General features: G+C 38.2%; 1 protein-coding gene across 1 annotated transcript; it reads right to left on the bottom strand.

Annotated features, from left to right (window-relative positions):
- Positions 1 to 3,898: 3,898 nt before the first annotated feature.
- On the bottom strand, positions 3,899 to 15,883 carry LOC146699822 (N-acetyllactosaminide beta-1,3-N-acetylglucosaminyltransferase 3-like). The gene is made up of 2 exons (XM_085471360.1): positions 15,830 to 15,883; positions 3,899 to 5,393 (listed from the first exon to the last, which is right to left on the bottom strand). The coding sequence occupies exons 1-2, from the start codon at positions 15,835 to 15,837 to the stop codon at positions 4,259 to 4,261; spliced, it is 1,143 nt and encodes a 380-aa protein (XP_085327486.1). The 5' UTR covers positions 15,838 to 15,883; the 3' UTR covers positions 3,899 to 4,258.
- Between the last annotated feature and the right edge of the window lie 4,526 nt (positions 15,884 to 20,409).

The raw sequence follows: 20,409 nt of genomic DNA, 5'->3' as shown, positions 1-20,409 counted from the left end.
GACTAAGACCACCAGGTACCGGAACAGCTTCTTCCCCACAGCTGTCAGACTCCTGAACTCTGCCTCCTGACATCTGACCCACGTTAAACTCATGGACTGAACATACACACACCCACAATGGACAACTGTACCCTCAAACACAATAATAACATGGACTGAACCACCACTCACAACCACTAGCACTTTATATAGCCTCTGTAGAAACTATCTACACCCTCACTTATCTTAACTGCACTACTGTATAGCTCTGTGTAAATAATCATTCTGTACATTCGATAATCTTTAATCCTACAACTGTTTACAACTTGCATAGTTCCCATTTCTGTATAGCTGTATATCCCAGATTCTGTAAAGTTATTTATTTCATATTCTGTATAGTTTTTCATATTTATATCCTGTTCATATCCTGTACATAGCTTGTACTCACTACAGCCTGTACATACTTATAGTTATAGAATATTCACAACATACTTCATACCGTGTACATTATAACATACCATAATAGACCCATTTCTGTAATATACTCACATATCTATATTATTGCTAATATATATTGTAATATATCTATATCACTAAAGCACTTCTGGATGGATGCAAACTGCATTTCGTTGCCCTGTACCTGTGCATGTGCAATGACAATAAAGTTGAATTCTATTCTATTCTATTCTATGATTGGCTAGAAGTGCACAGCTCAGGAAAAAAAGCACCGAAATAAAGCACCGAAATGTGCGCTGCTTTTCGGTCTGGTTACTACCGTTTATGTCAGAACATCCCTACCGAGGTTTATCCAATAGTTCGATATTGTGCGGTGAACAGAAAGGAATTGCCAGAGACACCAAAAGGGCAAAACACCAGCTACTGGTAGATAGAGTAGTCATTTGAGACTGTAAGACTAGACTGAACAACCTGTGCATGGCCTGGATTGATTACAAGAATCTAGACAAGCTACAGTTTGCTTACCGTCCAAACCACTCCACAGATGACGCCATCTCGCCTGCTCTTCACCTTTCTCTCTCTCATCTCAACAAAAAGGACATTTATGTAAGAATGCTATTTATTGACTTGAGCTCAGCATTCAACACAGTCATTCCCCAGAACCTGTAAAGAAGTTGGACCTACTAGGAATAAACACCACTGTCTGCAATTGGATCTTGGACTTCCTAACTGACAGGCCCCAGTCTGTCTTCATAGGAAATAACACTTCCAGTCCTCAGACTGATTACAGGATCGTTGCAGGGCTGTGTGCTTAGTTCACTGTGTATATTGTTGTATTAACAATAAAGACCTTGAATCTTCATGTATGACTAAAATATCTAAAAAAAATGAATAAATTGCGACTGAAAAGTGTGGTGCAACTGATAACAGAACAATATACCAAAAACAAAAGTACAAAAGAAGTACAGCAATGAAAATACAACTACTCACACTGATTTGAGGACAATTCCCAAAAATATAAAATACAATTGACACCAAACAATATTATCCTGGGTTACAGTATCCAATAATCATAAATATATGTGTGTGTCTTTTGGTGTATGGTATTGCTATAACACATTTTTAAAAAAACAACAGGGGTTGAAACTTTACTGATAATTTGTCCAAGCAAAAAAATATCCTCATAAAAAGTGCTGCAGGGAAAGCTTAATAAGACACTGCACAAAAATCAACAGTTGCTTCAAGAGAGAAAGCAACACGACATAAAACAGAAATTTATTGAAAGCATGAAGACATGGAGGAAAAATACAAGTGCTCCAAATAAAGCTTGATGAAACATTGCAGTTTCTTCAAGACAAAAGAACTGGACATAAAACCGAAAGAAGAAAAACTTTTTCTCCAGGACTTTGAGAGGTAAAATTACAAGAATTTTATAATAAAATGAAGTACAAAACAACGGAACTGGAAGGAGGAAAGAAAAAACTGGTAAAACAATGCTCAGAGATGCAGAGTAGGATCACCAGACTTTGTCTAAGTTTCTGAGACATCTTTGAGTTTCAGGAGAGAAAAAAGCAGTAAACATTTAAATGCGTAACGCAAAGCATATAGCTGACTCAGAAATTGAGCTCAGCATCACACATGCTATTTTGTCTTGCAAAGAAACGCTGTAATGTTTACCAGTATACCATTGTCCTGTCCATTTGAATAGTGCATGGAATGAATATTATAATATGTCATTTACTGTGATCACCTCATTATAGGTAAGGCAAGCTGTGAGGAGACCCATATGGAAAAGATATATATAAATCTTATAAAGTTTGTATCTGTCTTGCGTGAAACTTGTATGAAACGAATACAAGAGTGAAAACAGATGTAAGATCCCTTGAAAATTTATATAAATGAAACTTGTGTGTTTTGGATACTTACTAAAACAATATATGAAAGTGGCCACTTTCATGAGTAAATCATATAAGCCTTATATGATAAGTAAAGTAAGTAAAACAGGAAGAAAATCTCATAAAACAATACTATCAGTCATTGACTGGCCTCCTCAGAGCCCAGATCTCAACATTTTTAAAGCAGCACCTTTAAGGTGAACAGCACAAAGCCAACATCCAAAGAAGACTTTGAATATCATTCGAGAGCACTGGGGAACTGTTCAGAATTATACTGAATTTAATGGAAATGGAATGTGAAAACTACTGACTGTAAAGACTACCATTCATTCCAGCTCACCTGTGATAATTACCTCACTTGCTGACAATCCTGTGCCTGCCTACTGCTTAAGGAGAAGGAAGACCTTCATTTGATGCTCCCCTGTAGTGCAGGAAAAAGTCAGTGTTTTTGGCAACTCTTACCTGACTCTTGATTGCACAGTGACTGTGTTTACTGTATAATGTATTTTTCCCACTGTGATTCACTCTGTTGGTGTTTGGTAACAACCTCTCCAAAATGTAATTACTAATTCTAATTCATAACTAATACTAGACCATATACTCAGTAATTACTCTAGTGCTACACATTACAGCTTGCTTGCCATATACTTGCCATGTAAACGACCTTAAAGAAAGACACGGTGGATTGCTCTTTTGTGCAGAATGCTTTTGCACTGACATTACAGATACATGACTGGCACATTGTTAGGGTGCCTGGGTCGTTGTCCCAGTGTTTTTGTGTTTATGAATTTTTAGGTCCAGTTTATTCATCATTGCTTATAGACTTATAGACTTTTTTGGTTTAGTTTTCTCCCACTCTTGAATTTAACATTATTTCTAGTTTAGGTTTTCTTGTTTGTTATTTGGTCTCGTCTCCGTGTGCTTCCTTCAGCATCTCCCTGTTAAGTCAGTCTTGTCTCCATGTTTATTTGCCAGTCAGCGTCCCTATTCATGCCTCTGTCCCTAGCGCTCTCTTGCCCTGTGTGCTTGGTGTTTACTTTACTTCCCGTCTCATCTATTTGATCATGTTCAACCGTATTCCCCAGGTGTTTCTTCTCTGATTCCCTCTTGTATGTATCGTCTGTCTCCCTCGATCCAGTGTCGCAATCTCCCTCCTGCTGTGTGTCCTTTTCTTTTGTTAATTCTCTGTATCAGCATGTTCTGTTTGGCATCTGTCACTTAGCCTTCCCTTTGTGTTATTTATCTATAAATCCAGCAATAAAGCTATTGTTCTGTTCAGCCCTGAGAATGTTGGTAAAAGGGTTCATAAATAAAAAGATTATAACTGATTACACACAAAAATTAATGGGATGTTTGTCTCTTGTGTTTATTTATTTATAATTCCCAGAATGTGCACAAAATAACTTCATAACTAAAGGATACAGTGATTTTGAAATATTTGTAAGTATATGCAGTTATACTGTCCCATTACCATGTAAAGATTGTGTTAATTATGTAATGTAATTTTTCATTCACTCAATTTGAAGCACACACTTATTAACTTTAATTTGTAAATGTCCTCACCTTGCCACTGGTAACCAGGAAGTATTTTATTGAACCCTATATGCAGTGAATAATTACCCTTTTGTTTATGACCTATATTCAGATACATCACAAGGCTTTGAGTGTAACAGACAGACTATTGCACCTTGCCACATAACTCCACACAATTATGTACAACCCCAGTTTAAAAACCTCAATAACACATAAAGAAATGACAGAAAACTTTGTAAGTTTTAAAAGGGATAATTGAAGCAAAGTAGTTTCTTTCGGTTGAGCCTGTATTATCCACACTGGCATTTTATTGAATATGTATAGCAAATTAAGTAGAAATGAGTCAGCCAGCATCAATGAGTACAGGCAAAGTCATGATTGATTTTTTTTTTTTTTTAGCCACTAGCAAAGCATTTCAGATTAGGGTCATGTATCTTGTTCCACATGTAGTACATTTTTGCTGAAAGGAATCTATGAACAAGTAGAGTTCCTCTATAATAACAAGGGTCATAGTCATCAGCTGTAGTGGAAGGAACGTGAAGTCCATTTATCCTCACTGCACCATGCCGCTCAGGGCTAAGTCCTGCTTTGGCCAAACACATTCCTAAGTAAACATCATCAATGGGAAGAACAGCGATAGAGTGGGACATATTGTATATAACCAAAGCTGTGTAGCCAGATAAAATGTAACCCCCACCACTACAGTAAGGAGGGTATGACTCTGACTCATACACCTGAACTGGAACATAATATTTACTCCACTTTTCTCGAATAGGGCCAACATATCGGATCACCCAGCCAGTAAAGAGGTGTTTCCGTCCATCATTGTCCTTAAGTTGAAGTAGATATTCAACCATGTTATCTGTGTTGACAAAGACATCATCATCACCGTTTAGCAGGAAGCGAGCATGTGGACAGTTTCTCTCCATCCATTCGAGGAAGAGTATTTGCTTCAAGGTGAGGTTAAAGAATGAGTCATTAAAGTCCCACTGAAGAATATCATTGTTCTCACGTTGCTCTATTTTAAGGAGTGTGTTCAGTCTCTTTTTCTCAAAACCAACACCTGTTGTTCCTGAGATAAAAAGCCTTCGGATCCACACACCATTCTGTAATCTCTCCTTAGCCCAGGTTTTGCGCAGTACTTCTCGGCGGTCGTAGTTCACAGGAGCGCTTTTAATGACCAGCAAAAGAAAAACATCCGAGGACCCTTCAGCTCCTCCACACTTATCAGGAATGTCCAGCAGCATGGGGAAATGGCGACAGTGGCGATAGTACAAAAAGTCTTTTATATGATCAGGAAGTGCGCTGAAGTTCTTAATGTTAGCAACAGACATGTTTTGTTGACATCTTGACCAGGAAATATGATGAGCTGGAGTGATTTGTGGTGGCTTAATGACATCATCTCTCCTGGTTTCTTCAAGAAGTGAATCTCGGGAGTCTGACATATTTTTACAGAAAATAGCAACAGTCAAGAGAAGGCCAGTCACCACCAGCAAACTGCTTGCTCCTAAGGTGGTCTGTTTCAAAAATCTGTGGTCACAAAAAAATTCCAATTAGTAATAACATTAAAAAGATAAGAGTGCATTAAATGTGTGCATTATATTACTATCTATTACTTTGTAGATACTTAGGTTGTAAGAATCTGAATGCAAATCTACATGCTACCAATGTGTTTCGTTGATCTATTCTATTCTATTCTATTCTATAAAGGATTTGAGCTCCAGTTATAATTTGCTTGGAATGCAAAGTCTTGAAATATTTAAAAATCAGCATTGTATTTATCTTTTTCAAAGTTCTAAATCTTTCTATTAACAGGTTTTCTTGACTTTCAGTGTTTTGTCACTTCACAATTATTCTAAACAAAAGAAAGATGGTTAGCAGTTTATTTAGCACACAAAAAGACTAAACAGAAGTAAAACTTTGTTGTAAGCAAAAAAAAAAAAAAAAAAAAACAAGAAAAGAAAAGAAAAGAAAAGGGGACAAATTATTTCCTAGCAAGCAGGTGTGGTTTCTTGGAACCCAATTATCTACAGAATAACTGAAAGATGCAGCTGGAAGTGCTGTTCTAAATGATTTACACAGAAAACTAACATTCTCACACTTACACTCTTACTGGAGCCACAGTTTCTGTTGAGGAATATTTGAAAACTGCATGCTTTGGTTTCTACTGTTGAATCAAATCAGGTTTAACTTGCTTGACATTTGTGCTAGTCCTTTCCAAACCATCTTAATTTGTCTCTAGATGGTCTGTAACAGGGAGCCATCAGGCTAAATTGGTCAACCAGTGCAAAAAGCAAGCAGTCTCAGTTGTAGGAGGGGTTTGTTGAGGCCATGAAAAATATGTAAATTATTTTACATACACTCGTCATACACACGTCATGGTAATTTGGGGGGATGGTGGTTAACTATTTCTTTGAAATGTTTGTTTTCCACTGTACAGAATGTATTTTTAAGAAAACAAGAATTGGGTGCACACGTTTAAATCTATTTGTCATGGCTGGGTCTGTGACCCAGCATTTTGAGTTCATTATATATTGTGTATTTCTGTTTTAAGTATGGGGATATGTTAAGTTCTTGTTTTTGCATTATTAGTTAGAACTTGAGTCTTTGTGTTTTGTCATTTATTGTTTGGGTTAAGTTCATCCACCTCTCTTAAACCCCTAAGTTGTTCAGCCTTAGTTCTGTTTATTGGATCTCCTCATTTCCCCTTCCCCTGGATCTTAATCTCATTTGCCCTTTGTGTTCCACGTCTCATGTTGTCAAGCCCATGTTTTTTGGTCTGTCTCATCATGTTTCCTGTTTTATTTTGAAAGAGTCCTCTGTTCTTTGTTCATTGCATTTAGTTTCACTTCCCCTGTCCTGTGATTAGGTTATGTGTGTCAGCTGTGTCCTCATGTGTCTCCACTTCCTCTGATCACCTCATGTGTGTATTTAGTCCTCAGTCTGTGTTATCTCCCCTACCCCTTGTCACAGTTTCCCAGCCATAGTAAGTCATAGTCTGAATGTTGTTTAGACATAGTCTAAATCTTAGTAGAGTCATAGTTTCCCAGTCTATGTTCAGGTTTTCCCTCAGTTACTTTGTTGTTGTTTTTCTGTGAGTTTTCGGCCCTAAATAAAGGCTCGCTTTTTGTTAAGTCCAGTTTTGTGTCCTCGCCTCTGTCTGCTCTTGGGTCCTCTACTCACTCCACAAGGTCTGCCCCGGCAGTCCGTGACAGTAGGACGCGAATATCATGGGCCTAGCGGACATCTGTGAGGACCAATGGGAGTTCAACACTCGGTTGACTGTGCTCCATGGAAAGTGGATCATCTTCTCCGCGTGCGGACCGGAGAGGAAGAAGGAGTCCGTGAGAGCTCAGCTGAGCTGTTTGATATCTGCATACCCGGCTTTCATAGAGGGATTGCCAGGGGATCTGCAGAACGTTGTCTGCACCGCGCTGCCTCGCAAGCCCGAGGCGGTTAGAGTCGGCGTGCTGAGGTTCGCCATGGCACCAGACTCTTCTGCGCCATCATCGCCTTCCAGTTCTTCAGTCACCTCATCGCCATCACAGTCTCGCCACTTTCCTGCCACGGTGCAATGTGGGGAAGCACTAGACGCAGTAGATTTGGACCACGAAGAGCGACAGCAAATACTGAGTGCTCTGTTGGACGAGGAGCGCCGGTGGAGGCCTTGGCTCATTCCGGAGCACGAGCACTCTTTCTGGGGAACTCGACTGGCTCTCGGGGGTCCCCGGAGCTTCTAGGGACTTCCACCCCTCACTCCGCCAGCTTCCACGGATAGAAAGAAGCGGCGCTCTTGCTGTCGGCGCTCCGAGCCTCAGCCTAAGGAAGTCCCTCAGTTAATGCCATCTGAGGCGTTAACTTCCATCAGCCATCCAGTCGTGAGTACCACTGACTCAGTTTCTGACGCTGTATATAGCCCCATAGCCAAAGACCTCAAGTCAAAGGAGAGTGTTTCAGGGGCAGCTGTGAATAAAACGTTCTTGTCTGGCTGTGACCTGGCTGATTCGGCAGGTTACAGCATCCATGAACCAGTTAACAACCATAATAGCAATAAAGATGACTGTGCCCTCGGCGTCATAACTTCTGAACCTGAATGTTGCATTGATGCAAACAGTAACTGTCTTGTTCCAGAGTTATTTAACCCTGGTACAGCAAGCTTTGAGCAGACAACGTCTGAATCTGGTACTACGATCACTAGTTCTAATGTTGCCGTTGATGAAAATGTGTCTGTATCCGCCGACACTAGCCTAGCGCCCTGCTCTACGGGGGTTTTAAGCGCAGTACAGGACGGATTTTCTGTAAAGTGCAACACTGTGATAACTAACCCACCATTATTGGCAGCCACCAACTGTTGTACTTCTGTACTGTGTCATCCTACCAAGTCAAAGGTTTTTTCTGAGTTAACCAGTGATGAGGGCATTAAGACTCGGTCTGGAAACTAAACACAGAACATATGCGAGAGTTACCGAATCTGGGACTGGTGCAAAACGAGGAGAGGACGTGCCCCCGATGGAGGAGCTACAATCGTTGGAACGGCAGGTTGTGGAATTCTTTTCGAGTAAAAATCTTCCCCTGCATAGTAACAATATATCTGCATGCTATACTCTTCCTAGAAGGCACAAAAATGCTCCTCCAGCAATTGTAGTGAGATTTGTTAATCGAAAACACAAAGTAGAATTGCTGAGACGGTCCAGCCTTTTGAAAGGAAGTGGAGTATATCTGAATGAACATCTTACAAAAAGAAATGCAGATATTGCAAGACAAGCTCGTATTTTACGGAAGGAGAAAAAGATTCAAGCAACCTGGACCAGGAATTGCAAAGTGATGATTAAACTGAATGGAACACCAGAAGAAGCCAAGGTTGTAACGATTAAGGAACTTGAGGAATTGGACAATTATACGTGATAATATGATTAAGATAGACAAATGGTTGCGACCAATTATGGCTATAACTAGTTTATTTTTGGCAAGGTCAAATGCTACCTCGGGAGGAAAAGGACAAAAGGAAATTGTAAAATTGGATATGGAAGATAACAAGATCAACGGACTTTAAAATATGTTGATAAATGAATGTGAGATTGCTTAGGATCTTTTCTTTCCTTTTTCAGTTTTTTTTTTCTCCTTCTTTTCTCTTTTTTGTTTCCTTCTCTTTCTTATGAGGTAATAGATAGCGCTAGAATAATTTATGCATTATGTTTGACGACACAGATTATAAATCATATGATTTTGAAGTAGGTATTGACCCTGAAAGGAATGTGCTTAATACAATTAATGTCACATGTGATTATTTTACAGAGGAGCAATTCAGGGATAAGGTTGATATAGCCAATACATTTTCTTTAATTCATATTAACTGCAGAAGTCTTTATAGAAGTTTTGCTTCGATTGAAGATTTTCTGTATAGTCTGAGAGGCAAGTTTCAAATAATTGCTCTGTCTGAAACATGGTTAGATGAGAATAAGGGTTGTAATTTTTGTATTGAAGGATACGATTTGTACTTTGTGAATAGAATTAAGACAAAGGCAGGAGGGGTGGCACTTTTCGTTAATTGTGATTTGAAATGTAAAAAAGTTGAATGTATGTCTGTTGTTATGGATGATTTAATGGAGTCTGTGACAGTAGAATTGGATATAGAAAAGAGAAGTAATATAATTGTAACGTGTATATATAGGAAACCGGGATCACAGATTGAGTTATTTACAGAAGCAGTAGAAAATTTATTGAGTAAGGTTAAGGGAAATAAGACTGTATGTTTGTGTGGTGATTATAATATTGATCTTTGTAAAGTGACAAATGATAAGGCTTCGTCAGATTTTTTTGAATTATTATATGGTAAAGGATTTTATCCTTTAATTATAAAGCCGAGTAGAATAACGGATAAATCAGAAACACTAATTGATCATATTTTTATTAATAGTTTGGAGAATAATATTGAAAGTGGCCTCATCATAAATGATATAAGCGATCATCTACCAGTCTTTTTTATTTTCGATTTAAATATGAAAAGAAAGAAAGAAGTTAGTTTTGTGAGTTATAGAAGGTTAAGAAATGATGAAGCAATTAATAGGTTTAGACAAGATCTCATGGAAACGGACTGGAAGGAGGTTTATGTTAATGAGGTCAACATTGCATACGGAGTATTTCTAAATATATATTTGGCCTTGTATGATAAACATTGTCCATTGATATCATTTAAGCATAAGAAAAAGAATATAAATATGAAACCTTGGATAACTAAGGGTCTTGCAAATGCGTGTAAAAAGAAAAATAATTTATATAGGGAGTACATAATATATAGAACTAAAAATGCGGAAATGAAATATAAACTATATAAAAATAAGTTGGTATTAATATTGAGGAAAGCTAAGAAAGATTACTATAATAAAGTTTTTCAGGAAAACAAAAATAATATTAAGGGCATTTGGAATATTTTTAAAGAGGTATTGGGTAATAAGAACACACCCATAGTTCGGCCTAATTATTTTATTAATAATAATCAAGTTGTTAAAGATAAGACCGAAGTAGTAAACGAATTCAATTCTTTTTTTGTAAATGTTGGACCTACCTTAGCAAATCTAATCAGGAAAAATGATGATCCAGGAGATGAGGAAGCCTGGATAGGTGATAATAGAATGGTTAATTCCATATTCTTAGCCGATACTACCATAAAAGAAATAGTAGCAATTGTAAAAAATTGTAAAAATAAAAAATCTACTGATTGTGAAGGTATAGACATGGTCATAATTAAAAAGACAATAGATTGTATAAGTACTCCTCTTTGTTATATTTTTAATCTTTCGCTACAGTCAGGAGTATTCCCTGACAGAATGAAAGTGGCAAAAGTAATACCATTATATAAATCAGGAGATAAGCATAGTTTTAACAATTATAGGCCAGTGTCTCTTTTATCACAGTTTTCAAAATTGCTAGAAAAACTCTTTGCACAAAGACTTGATAGTTTTATTGAAAAATATCAACTAATACATGAAAACCAATTTGGATTTCGTAAAAATAGGTCAACGGCATTAGCGTTGTTGACTTTTATTGAAGATATTTCATCTGCAACACATAATAATAAATACACAGTGGGAGTATTTGTTGATTTAAAAAAAGCTTTTGATACGATACAACATTCTATTTTGATTTCTAAATTGTATAACCATGGAGTGAGAGGAGTAGCATTGAATTGGTTAATGAGTTATTTAGAGAATAGGTTGCAATATGTTTATTATTTTGGCAATACTTCTGAAAGACTGAAGATTGTATGTGGTGTTCCTCAAGGTTCTATTTTGGGACCTAAACTCTTTAATTTATATATTAATGATATTTGTGACGTATCTAAAAGGTTAAATTCGATTTTATTTGCAGATGACACAAATTTTTATTGCTCTGGAGAGAATTTGAAAGACTTGGTTGAAATTATGACTTCTGAGATGTTAAGAATAAAAAAATGGTTTGATGTAAATAAATTATCTTTGAATCTGACAAAAACGAAATATATGATATTTGGCAATCGTGTAAAGGAGGATAAAGTCATTATGTTTATAGAGGAAGAATTGATTGAAAGAGTTACTGAATTTCGTTTTTTGGGTGTAATAGTGGATGAGAATTTGACATGGAAATCTCATATTGAACATATTAGAAAGAAAATGGTCAAAAGTATTTATATTTTGGGTAGTATAAGAGATTTATTAAATTATAAAACAATGCGTATTTTATATTTTTCTTTGTTTTTTTCATATATCAACTATTGTGTTGAAGTTTGGGGGAATACATATGAGAATACCATAAAACCTTTAAACCTATTACAGAAGAAAGTTATACGAATAATTCATAATGTTAAATATAGAGAACATACAAACAAATTATTTATAGAATCAAAATTATTAAAATTAGGAGATTTAGTGAAATTACGGACATTATTAATTATGTTTAAGGCTAAAAATAATATTTTGCCTTTTAAGTTACAAAGAGTATTTTTGATGTGTTCAAGGGGAGAAGAGAATAGAAGGAAATTTTATTTTAAACATCAGTTAGCCAGGACTACACAAAGATTAATGAGCACAACGGTTAGGGGTATAAGACTGTGGAATTCACTTCATTATAACTTAAAGAATTGTATAAATCTACAATGTTTTAAAAAGTGTTATATGTTTAAAACGATAACTCAGTATGAAGAATGCGAATGAATGTGATGTTGGTTTGGGATTCGACCGGAGAGAAATGTCAATATTAGTTTGTTCCTGATTTTTGGTGCCCATCGGTGATATAAGTTCGATGGTAGATAGGGGGCAGGGTTTAATAAGAATATTTTCTTCTTCCTGCTCCTTTTCACACATGGTTGTTGTGTTTTGTTGACAGAAGATGTGGTTGTTTTGTTTGATTTGTAGTACCAAGTGTGAAATAAATAAAAAATGAAATGAAATGAAATGAAATCTGATATCCTCGTGTTGGTGTTGTTCCCAGACCATCATGAAAATGTTGTTCCAGGTTCAACATTGCAAGTGACCAATCACATTGTTGTGACGTTATTCCTTTGCGCGCCAAGCCATTCGTGCATTTATGAAATTCCAATGTTGCAAGGACAATATCAATTCTGCTTACTGTTTATTAAAGGGTTACGGTTAGGGTTAGGGTCAGGGTCCGTTGATCGGCGGACAGAGGCGGTTTCACGCAGCTTAAGTACAGTTTTTTGTTTTACGCCGGTTTTTCCCGAAGTCGCAAAAGTATGACGTCACAACATTCTGATTGGTCACTTGCAATGTTGATCCTGGAACAACATTTAGTATGATGATCTGGGAACAACACCAACACGAGGATATCAGATCAACCATTAAGACTCACACAGTGAACCTGCAGTCAGTTTTTCTGAAATAATGAAAGATGCTGGGAGTAAAGGTTCAGACTCAAAGTATTCTGTATCACATGACTGTCGAGTTAATGTGCTGAAATCATCAGCGAGCAGTCCTAGTTCTGTGTGTGATCAAGAATTAAATCCTGTTAACTCAGACAATTTAACAATTACCAAGCCACCCCATGCCATGTTTGAAACTCTGTTTAAACCATTTTCTAAGTCTGAAGAGAGACTGTCTAGCTTTCCTCAAGGAGCAACTAAAGACTGTTTGAACTGTGCTGATGTCTCTGAAGAGTTAAGGTCTAATTTTGTTATTGCCCCTCTGCTAGCACCCCTTGAAATGCATGTTCAGGACCCTGGGTGCACTTCCAAGGCGGCTGTGGCGCTGCTCGACCTTATACCCGCATCTGATTCCCGGGTGGAGGCAGTAGCTGTCCAGTCAGCACCCGTGCTAGTTTTGTCCCAGACTCCTCTTATAACGGAGGTGAGTGACTGTGCTTTTTCATCTCATGAACCTGATATAGTAGAGTGTACTGGGTTTCCCTTTTGTGGGCCTGGCTACGAAGAAACTGGTGCTAAAGACTGCCCTGTCATTAATCATGATTTCATAGACATCCATGCTGTGGCCGACCTAACTCTGGTTAAGACCGAGGGACAGTTAGAGTCGTGTTGTGATAGTGAAAAGACTGTGTAACTGTTTTGAAGAAGCACATAAAGAAATCACAGACCATGTTCTTGACTCTGTAGAATTAAGGACTTTTTCTAGTGTTGCTCCCATAGCCACACCACATGAAGCCAAGGTTCATGAGACAGTGAAAGAGGTTCATACGTCAACTGTACAGTCTGCTTCTGAGCCTGCTGGAAATGGTTGTGAAACCTCAAAGATGGCTGAGGGCTGCGTGACCTTTCTCTCCACCTCAGACTGTTTTCTACCGCAGCCGGCTCGTACATCCGAGACAGTGTTGCTCCCGTGTGCAGATTGTAGTGGATTCTAATACTGTAATCCCTGATGTTGGAAGTGCAGACAGTGATCAAGACCAAATGCACGGGAACGTGAGCTCTGATGACACTGCTTCTCAGTTGCAGAGTGTTAGGCCAGCCACGAGTATGTCTGCCTCTTTATGCGACTCTGAATTCAGCTATGGACTTATTTGTAATCCTACCATGAACAATTATGTTGACAATGCCTACAGGGAGTTGGCATCAACCACTCGAGTTACCGAAAGTGATCATGAACTGAGAATTTATGGTTTCAAATATTTTTATGCTAACGATGTTCTATGTGCTGCCTCACCAGTCACTTCTGAGATTAAGCCTCTCGCCAGGGCCTCCTCAGATGCCGAACTTCAGACCTCAGCAGACTCAGGCCCGCTGAGTCCAGCAGTGGAGAGCTCACTCGAGCTCATCCAACCCACTATGAACTTTGGATCATTGTCAATGCCTGGACAGCCTGACTGCACTGTGCAACCCCGGCCACTGCACCGTGAGCCAGCTGTGTGTCTTGCGCAGCTATGGTCCGCTTCGTTCCAGCCAGACGACTCTGCACCTGCAGGCCCTGGGTCTGTTTCACCAGTTGTGGGTTCTAGAGAACCCAACCAGCATCACATCTCGTCAGCTGGAGGGCCCGACCGAGGAGCCCGTCCAGCCCCCTGCCTTATCTGGACCTGCAAAGCCACGTCCAGGCCTGGTGCCTGCCAAGCCATGTCGACCAGTGCACCGTCACCGGCCACTTTCCAGGCCATCAGCTGGACATCAGCTCCTGATCTCTGGAGGCCGGCCGCTGTCTCCCACGCGGCCGGCCTAATGTCACTAATGTCACATAACTTTGCTGACTTGTGGCCACCAGTAATGTTTTAATGTTCTTCGTTATTAAACATTTGCACATAAATAAGTGACATAATATTCAGTACTTAAAGTTTACTCTTCGGGCGCCCCTCATCCGCCGTTTTTTTTTTTTTTTTTTTTTTTTTTTTTCCCCCCCAGCAAAATTATCCACACCCACCGCCGCGCTATGCATTCTGGGATATGTTGGGCCACGAAGTCTACACCGCTACGTCCTTAAAATTCAGGGAAATGAAGGACGCATTTGAGGGCCGCATTTCAAGCAGCCTTCGAATTGGGACAGCCTTCATCGCATCGCTGTGCCCTCACTGTGCTGCCGTTTCACTTTCTAATGCTCTGACTTTTTAGAGCCTTTCAAATGATTAAGCATTTAAGTTTTTACCTTTCAGATTAAACACAAAACTCTGCACACTTCAAATAAATTACATGAGTCATATTAGCTGTTTACTCCATTAGTTGTTGCCTTGTTTAACCCCCCGTACTTATAGGAAGTATACAGGCATTTAAGACTTTTTGTTCTATGGACAAATATGTCCATGGAGCACATATGTATGTACATATATGTATCAAAAAACTTGTTTGTACACTACCACATAACGTGAAATAGTGTTAAAAATATTTAACCCTTGTGTGGTGTTCGTATTTTTGTTACTCAGCCAGTGTTCATGGGTCTGGTGGACCCGCTAGAGTTTTGGCTTTCCAAATTAACACTATCAAACAATTTTATGTTAAATTACTCAACAGATGTTTACTTCATCCCAATTACAAGACATATGAACAGCAAACATGGTTAATTTTTTCCCTTTACCTTTGTTAGATCACATTTATGAATTAATGTGCTTCTCGTTTTTCTTTTATATAAAATGTTATAAATAAATCAGTTATAATCAAGTGGAGTGAGTGGAAAGACACAACACATTTACACGTGAAAAAATAATTAATTGTTTAATTTTTCTTTTGAAAAAAACTGAACACGGGTCTCACAGACCCGAACACCATACAAGGGTTAAGAAAAACAATGGACTTAACTGACTTCTTACACAAAGAACTGTATCATATATGATATCTCAAGCACAAACCAGCTTCTCTGATTTCTTGCAAAGTAGTTTGAGTTTGTTTTTTCTTTTGTGTGTGCAAAAAGACTGAAAATGACATTACATAATTTGTGGAGTTTTAAAAGGAGTATTAATAAATGTTATTGTGATAAATTTGATAATGATAAACAATATAAAACTGGTGTGTGTGTGTGTGTGTGTGTGTCAGCAGTTACCTTGACATACTGGTGGATGAGCTCACTTGGTAAGTATCCTTCAGGTAGTCAACATAAAATGTGTGCAGGTAAGAAACGGCTCCTAACTGAAGCCTGTTACCCGCATGTATTTAGGCTGGGTGTAGTCTTTGAGACCAACCCTAAACCCAAGTCAAACCATTCTTCTAAAATACATTTTTGTTATTATTTGATGTAGAATAAAAATACATTTAAATAATACAAAGACACTTGTCATACCTTGGTGATATTATAAAGCTAAAAGTTTGTGTTAGAGAGATGCAATCCATGTAGCATACAACAGCTTCCACGCAGAGACTGTCCTAGGTAAAACAAAAAGAGATGAAACTTAACACATGGCCTGCTTCTGTTTCAGCTTAAATATCCACATTTTAACTGGGATGGGATTGGGAACTACAGTATTAATGTGATCAATATAACCACTATTCAACCATATAAAGAAATCCCCTTTCTCATGAAAAAGGCTTGTTTGTTCCTATTAGGTCTCTTCAAACAGGACACACATTTATTTTTAAAGCTCTAAAAATCACAAGTCTGAAGAGAGACTGTCTGTCTACATAATTATATGTATTATGAATATACAGTATGTGTTTTATTCCATGGCACCAAGTTACCTTTCAACAAGTTCTTTCACAATAACTTAAACTGAATGTTGCCTAAATAATCGAAATGAAACTACTCCATGGAAGGTATTTTTATGCCTTCTCTTATCTGACTCCTTTCCCTTGATAAACATCTATCCTCACATTGTCCCTGCAAGCAACAAAGTGCGAAATCTTTCACTTGTTCGAACATGCAAAGTCTTTATCCTTTCAAGGAACTTAAAGTTGATATTTTATAGTCTATTCTTGATTAAATAATTAATGATACCAGATCATTTGAAATTTCTAGTACACCCCTGCATGTCTCTCAAGATGAACTGATAGAAGTTTCAGGTTGAGCGCAAAGGAATAGAACTTACTCAGCCAGTCACAGTTTGTCTCTGGCATTTGTAGTCTGGAAAATGTCTGTCTATTCTGTTTGTCTGTCTTTCTTTCTTTCTTGGAAAACAGTCTGCCCTCAGTAAATTCAGAGTACTTGCTGCTAAAGGCAGACATATGCATTAGGCCAAAGAATAATATTGCCTCAGTTGATATTTTTGCTAAATAAAATTCTGTGGTAATCAGAGATGGGCAGTAACGCGTTACTTGTAACTGTAATCTGATTACTTTTTTCAAGTAACGAGTAAAGTAAGGGATTACTATTGCAAAAATGGTAATTAGATTACCGTTACTTTCCCGTAGGAACGCTGCGTTGCTGCGTTACTAAAACCGTGATTTTTTTACGAGAATGTCTCACGACAGTGACGTAAGCGAGTGCGCCGTTAGTGACAACAGCTGTGTGCAGATCAACAATGGATCACATATCGATTGTGGGAGAGAGTATGAGCGTGCAGCGTTTAAAGCGTGGAAGTACTGACCTTACTTTGAGTTTGATTCCATAAACAGTGACAAAAACATTAGCGTCCATCGTGCGTGGGAAGAAAACTTCTTTTTACAGCGAAAAAAACCCCTAAACTTCCAAGCAAGCACAGAGTGCGCAACGACGTAATGGGAAACTCACAGAGAAACTCGCGGATTCTTCAACTGACCGCGGCACACCTGCACCAGGGTAAACCTCCGCCTACCGCAGTCCTGCTTTACAGGTGAAAATAGAGCAACAGGACCACTGAGTCTTTGACTTTATTTATTTTCTGCTGTGTTTTACTTGCATCTATTTGAAAGAGTGAGTGTAAACACAAAAAATATTTTATTTTATGTGCTGGAATGTGTCGAAAATAGGTTTAAATGTTAAACTAATTTATTCAAGTCAGAGAATGTTGTTGCATATAATTACATTTTTGCTTGATGCATAAAGTTAAAAGATTAAAACAAGTTAAAAAAAAGAGACTTTTCCATTTGATTACATTTTGTATGATGGATTATGTAGAAAAAGTAGAATTGGGCTGAAAGATCTATCGCTTTATCACCTCTTCAGGTTGTAAATAGAGATGGACCGATCCGATATTACGTATCGGTATCGGTCCGATACTGACCTAAATTACTGGATCGGATATCGGAGAAAAATAAAAAAATGTAATCCGATCCATTAAATATCACGAAAGCACCTCACAAAACTTGCAACACGCCGTAACTCGCCTCAGAACGTCGGAGCAGTATGCATCACGTGATAGAGCGGCTGTGGCATGCGGGACCTGTCGGTGGTCTGGATAGCATTTGGAGCTTCGCTAGCAACCTGGCATTTCATCTCCGACAAAGTTATCCCGAGAGAAGTAAAGCAAGTGTGTAAGTCCATCTCTGAATGTTTGTAAAGCATTCCTGCGTTAAGCTTAACGAGCGACTGCCTCTCGCTCTCCGGCTGCTACTTCAATCGTGAAACTGCTAATGATCAGCTGATCGGCTTTTCTGTTGTGAGTCTCTCTTGTTTGTTTTTGGCCCACTTTGCGCCAGAAAGAGCAAACCAGCGGCTGAACAACAGCAGCACGTTTAAGCTTGATAAGCTGTTGTTAGAATGTATTTAATATTACTTTCTACTCGAGGATCTTTTTCTACGTAGCTGACGGCTGGTAACTGTGCAGGGGCGGATCTAGCAAAGTTTAGCCAGGGGGGCCGATAGGGCATTAACTGGGAAAAGGGGGCACAAAGACATACTTTTCTTTCTTATTCTCATTTAAAATGTCTAGCTTTTAATAAATAATTATCTGACACCCAAAGTTTTAATTTGATGTAAAATGAATAGAAGTCAATTACTGTATATAGTGACTATTAAGTCTAATATATATACCCTAGTAAGCTATAGTACATTTTCCTTTGGGAAGGTACCATCTGTGCAGTCTGCAATTTTGTTGAAGAAAGATGTTGAATCTATTTAATATTTCTTGAAAAATAATTGATTTCTGTGCATTTTTTTTCACACTGCATCAAATTAAGGTTGATTACGTTGATTAAGCATCATGAGGTGGAGCGTGAGGGGTGGTTCCCTATTTTTTATTTATTTATTTTTGTTGTTGCTGGGAGTTGGAACCCTATTAGTTAGGTTGCTTAATATTTACGCTAAGTACTCTTTAAAATACCAGAATAGGGAGGATGGTGTAGGTCTAAGTTTATTAGATTGATCAGTATTGCTGAACTATGAAATATTTTTTTTGTATACAGGTATAACAGAATAGCTTTAGTGTAGTTGTTGTTTTAAACTTGAGTATGAACTTGCAGACTTGCAAAATGCAGCAAGATATTTTAAAAAACAGTTTTGTTGATTAAAAAACACTATATCGGATTCATATCGGTATCGGCAGATATCCAAATTTATGATATCGGTATCGGTATCGGACATAAAAAAGTGGTATCGTGCCATCTCTAGTTGTAAATCGTATTTTTAAAAAGTAACTAAGTAACTAGGTAATTAATTACTTTTGAAAATAAGTAATCAGTAAAGTAAGGGGATTACTTTTTTGGGGAAGTAATCAGTAATTAGTTACTGATTACTTTTTCAAGTAACTTGACCAACACTGGTGGTAATGGTAAATGGCCTGTATTTGTATAGCGCTTTTCTAGTCCCTAAGGACCCCAAAGCGCTTTACATATCCAGTCATCCACCCATTCACACACTGGTGATGGCAAGCTACATTGTAGCCACAGCCACCCTGGGGTGCACTGACAGAGGCGAGGCTGCCGGACACTGGCGCCACCGGGCCCTCTGACCACCACCAGTAGGCAACGGGTGAAGTGTCTTGCCCAAGGACACAACAATCGAGACTGTCCAAGCCGAGACTCGAACCGGCAACCTTCCGATTACAAGGCGAACTCCCAACTCTTGAGCCACGATGTCTCATTTAACTGTAGCCACTGTTTCAAAGAGGATGTTTATTTATTCAGAGTATGCGGAATATGTCGAAAACTATATGCTGTATATGTATAATATGTTGTGAAAAAATCACACACTCAAAGGATAAATGCTTATAATTATTCCTTCTTTTTTTTAACAGGGAAACATGAGAAGTATAAATGCATTAAAGGGAAGCAAAGCAAAGTTTAAAAAGTTGAAAGCAACTGACCAAAGAAAGAAAAAAACATCTGAGGAGTACAAGCTTGTGTTACAGACCGATCCTGAAGCAGCAATTTACTAATCAACAAAAGGAAAAAAAAAAGCTCTCTTCTTCACATTCATGATTATAAGGATTAAGTCATGCTCTTGCACAACTGTAGACGTACTGTTGAATCACATTCTCTTTTACCTATTGTAGTGTTTCAGAAATTTTTAAATGAAAAGTAATTTGCCATATAGGTTGGTGCTCCTCAAAACGTAGGCTCCCCACTGTAAGTACTGCCTTTGCCTACTCAGTGTGGTGCAGTGTGACCCTGTTCATTGTGGGTGTTGTACTCTCAGTGTCACTCTGACTTGTGCTTGGAGGAGCAGAGCATCCTTTTGGAAGAGATTGTTAATTGAGGTGGAAAGATGCTTGAAGGAGGATTACATGTTCCATGTGTACGATGAAAAAGGTCCTTCAAATAAAAACACCACAG

This window comes from Copadichromis virginalis, linkage group LG10 (genome assembly GCF_057382275.1).
Source record: "Copadichromis virginalis isolate Kocher_CV1m ecotype Utaka linkage group LG10, C_Virginalis_male_GT1.1, whole genome shotgun sequence".
NCBI classification, from domain to species: Eukaryota; Metazoa; Chordata; class Actinopteri; order Cichliformes; family Cichlidae; genus Copadichromis; species Copadichromis virginalis.
The sequence above is the reverse complement of the archived record's forward strand: the minus strand, read 5'-3'. Positions and strand labels throughout refer to the sequence as shown.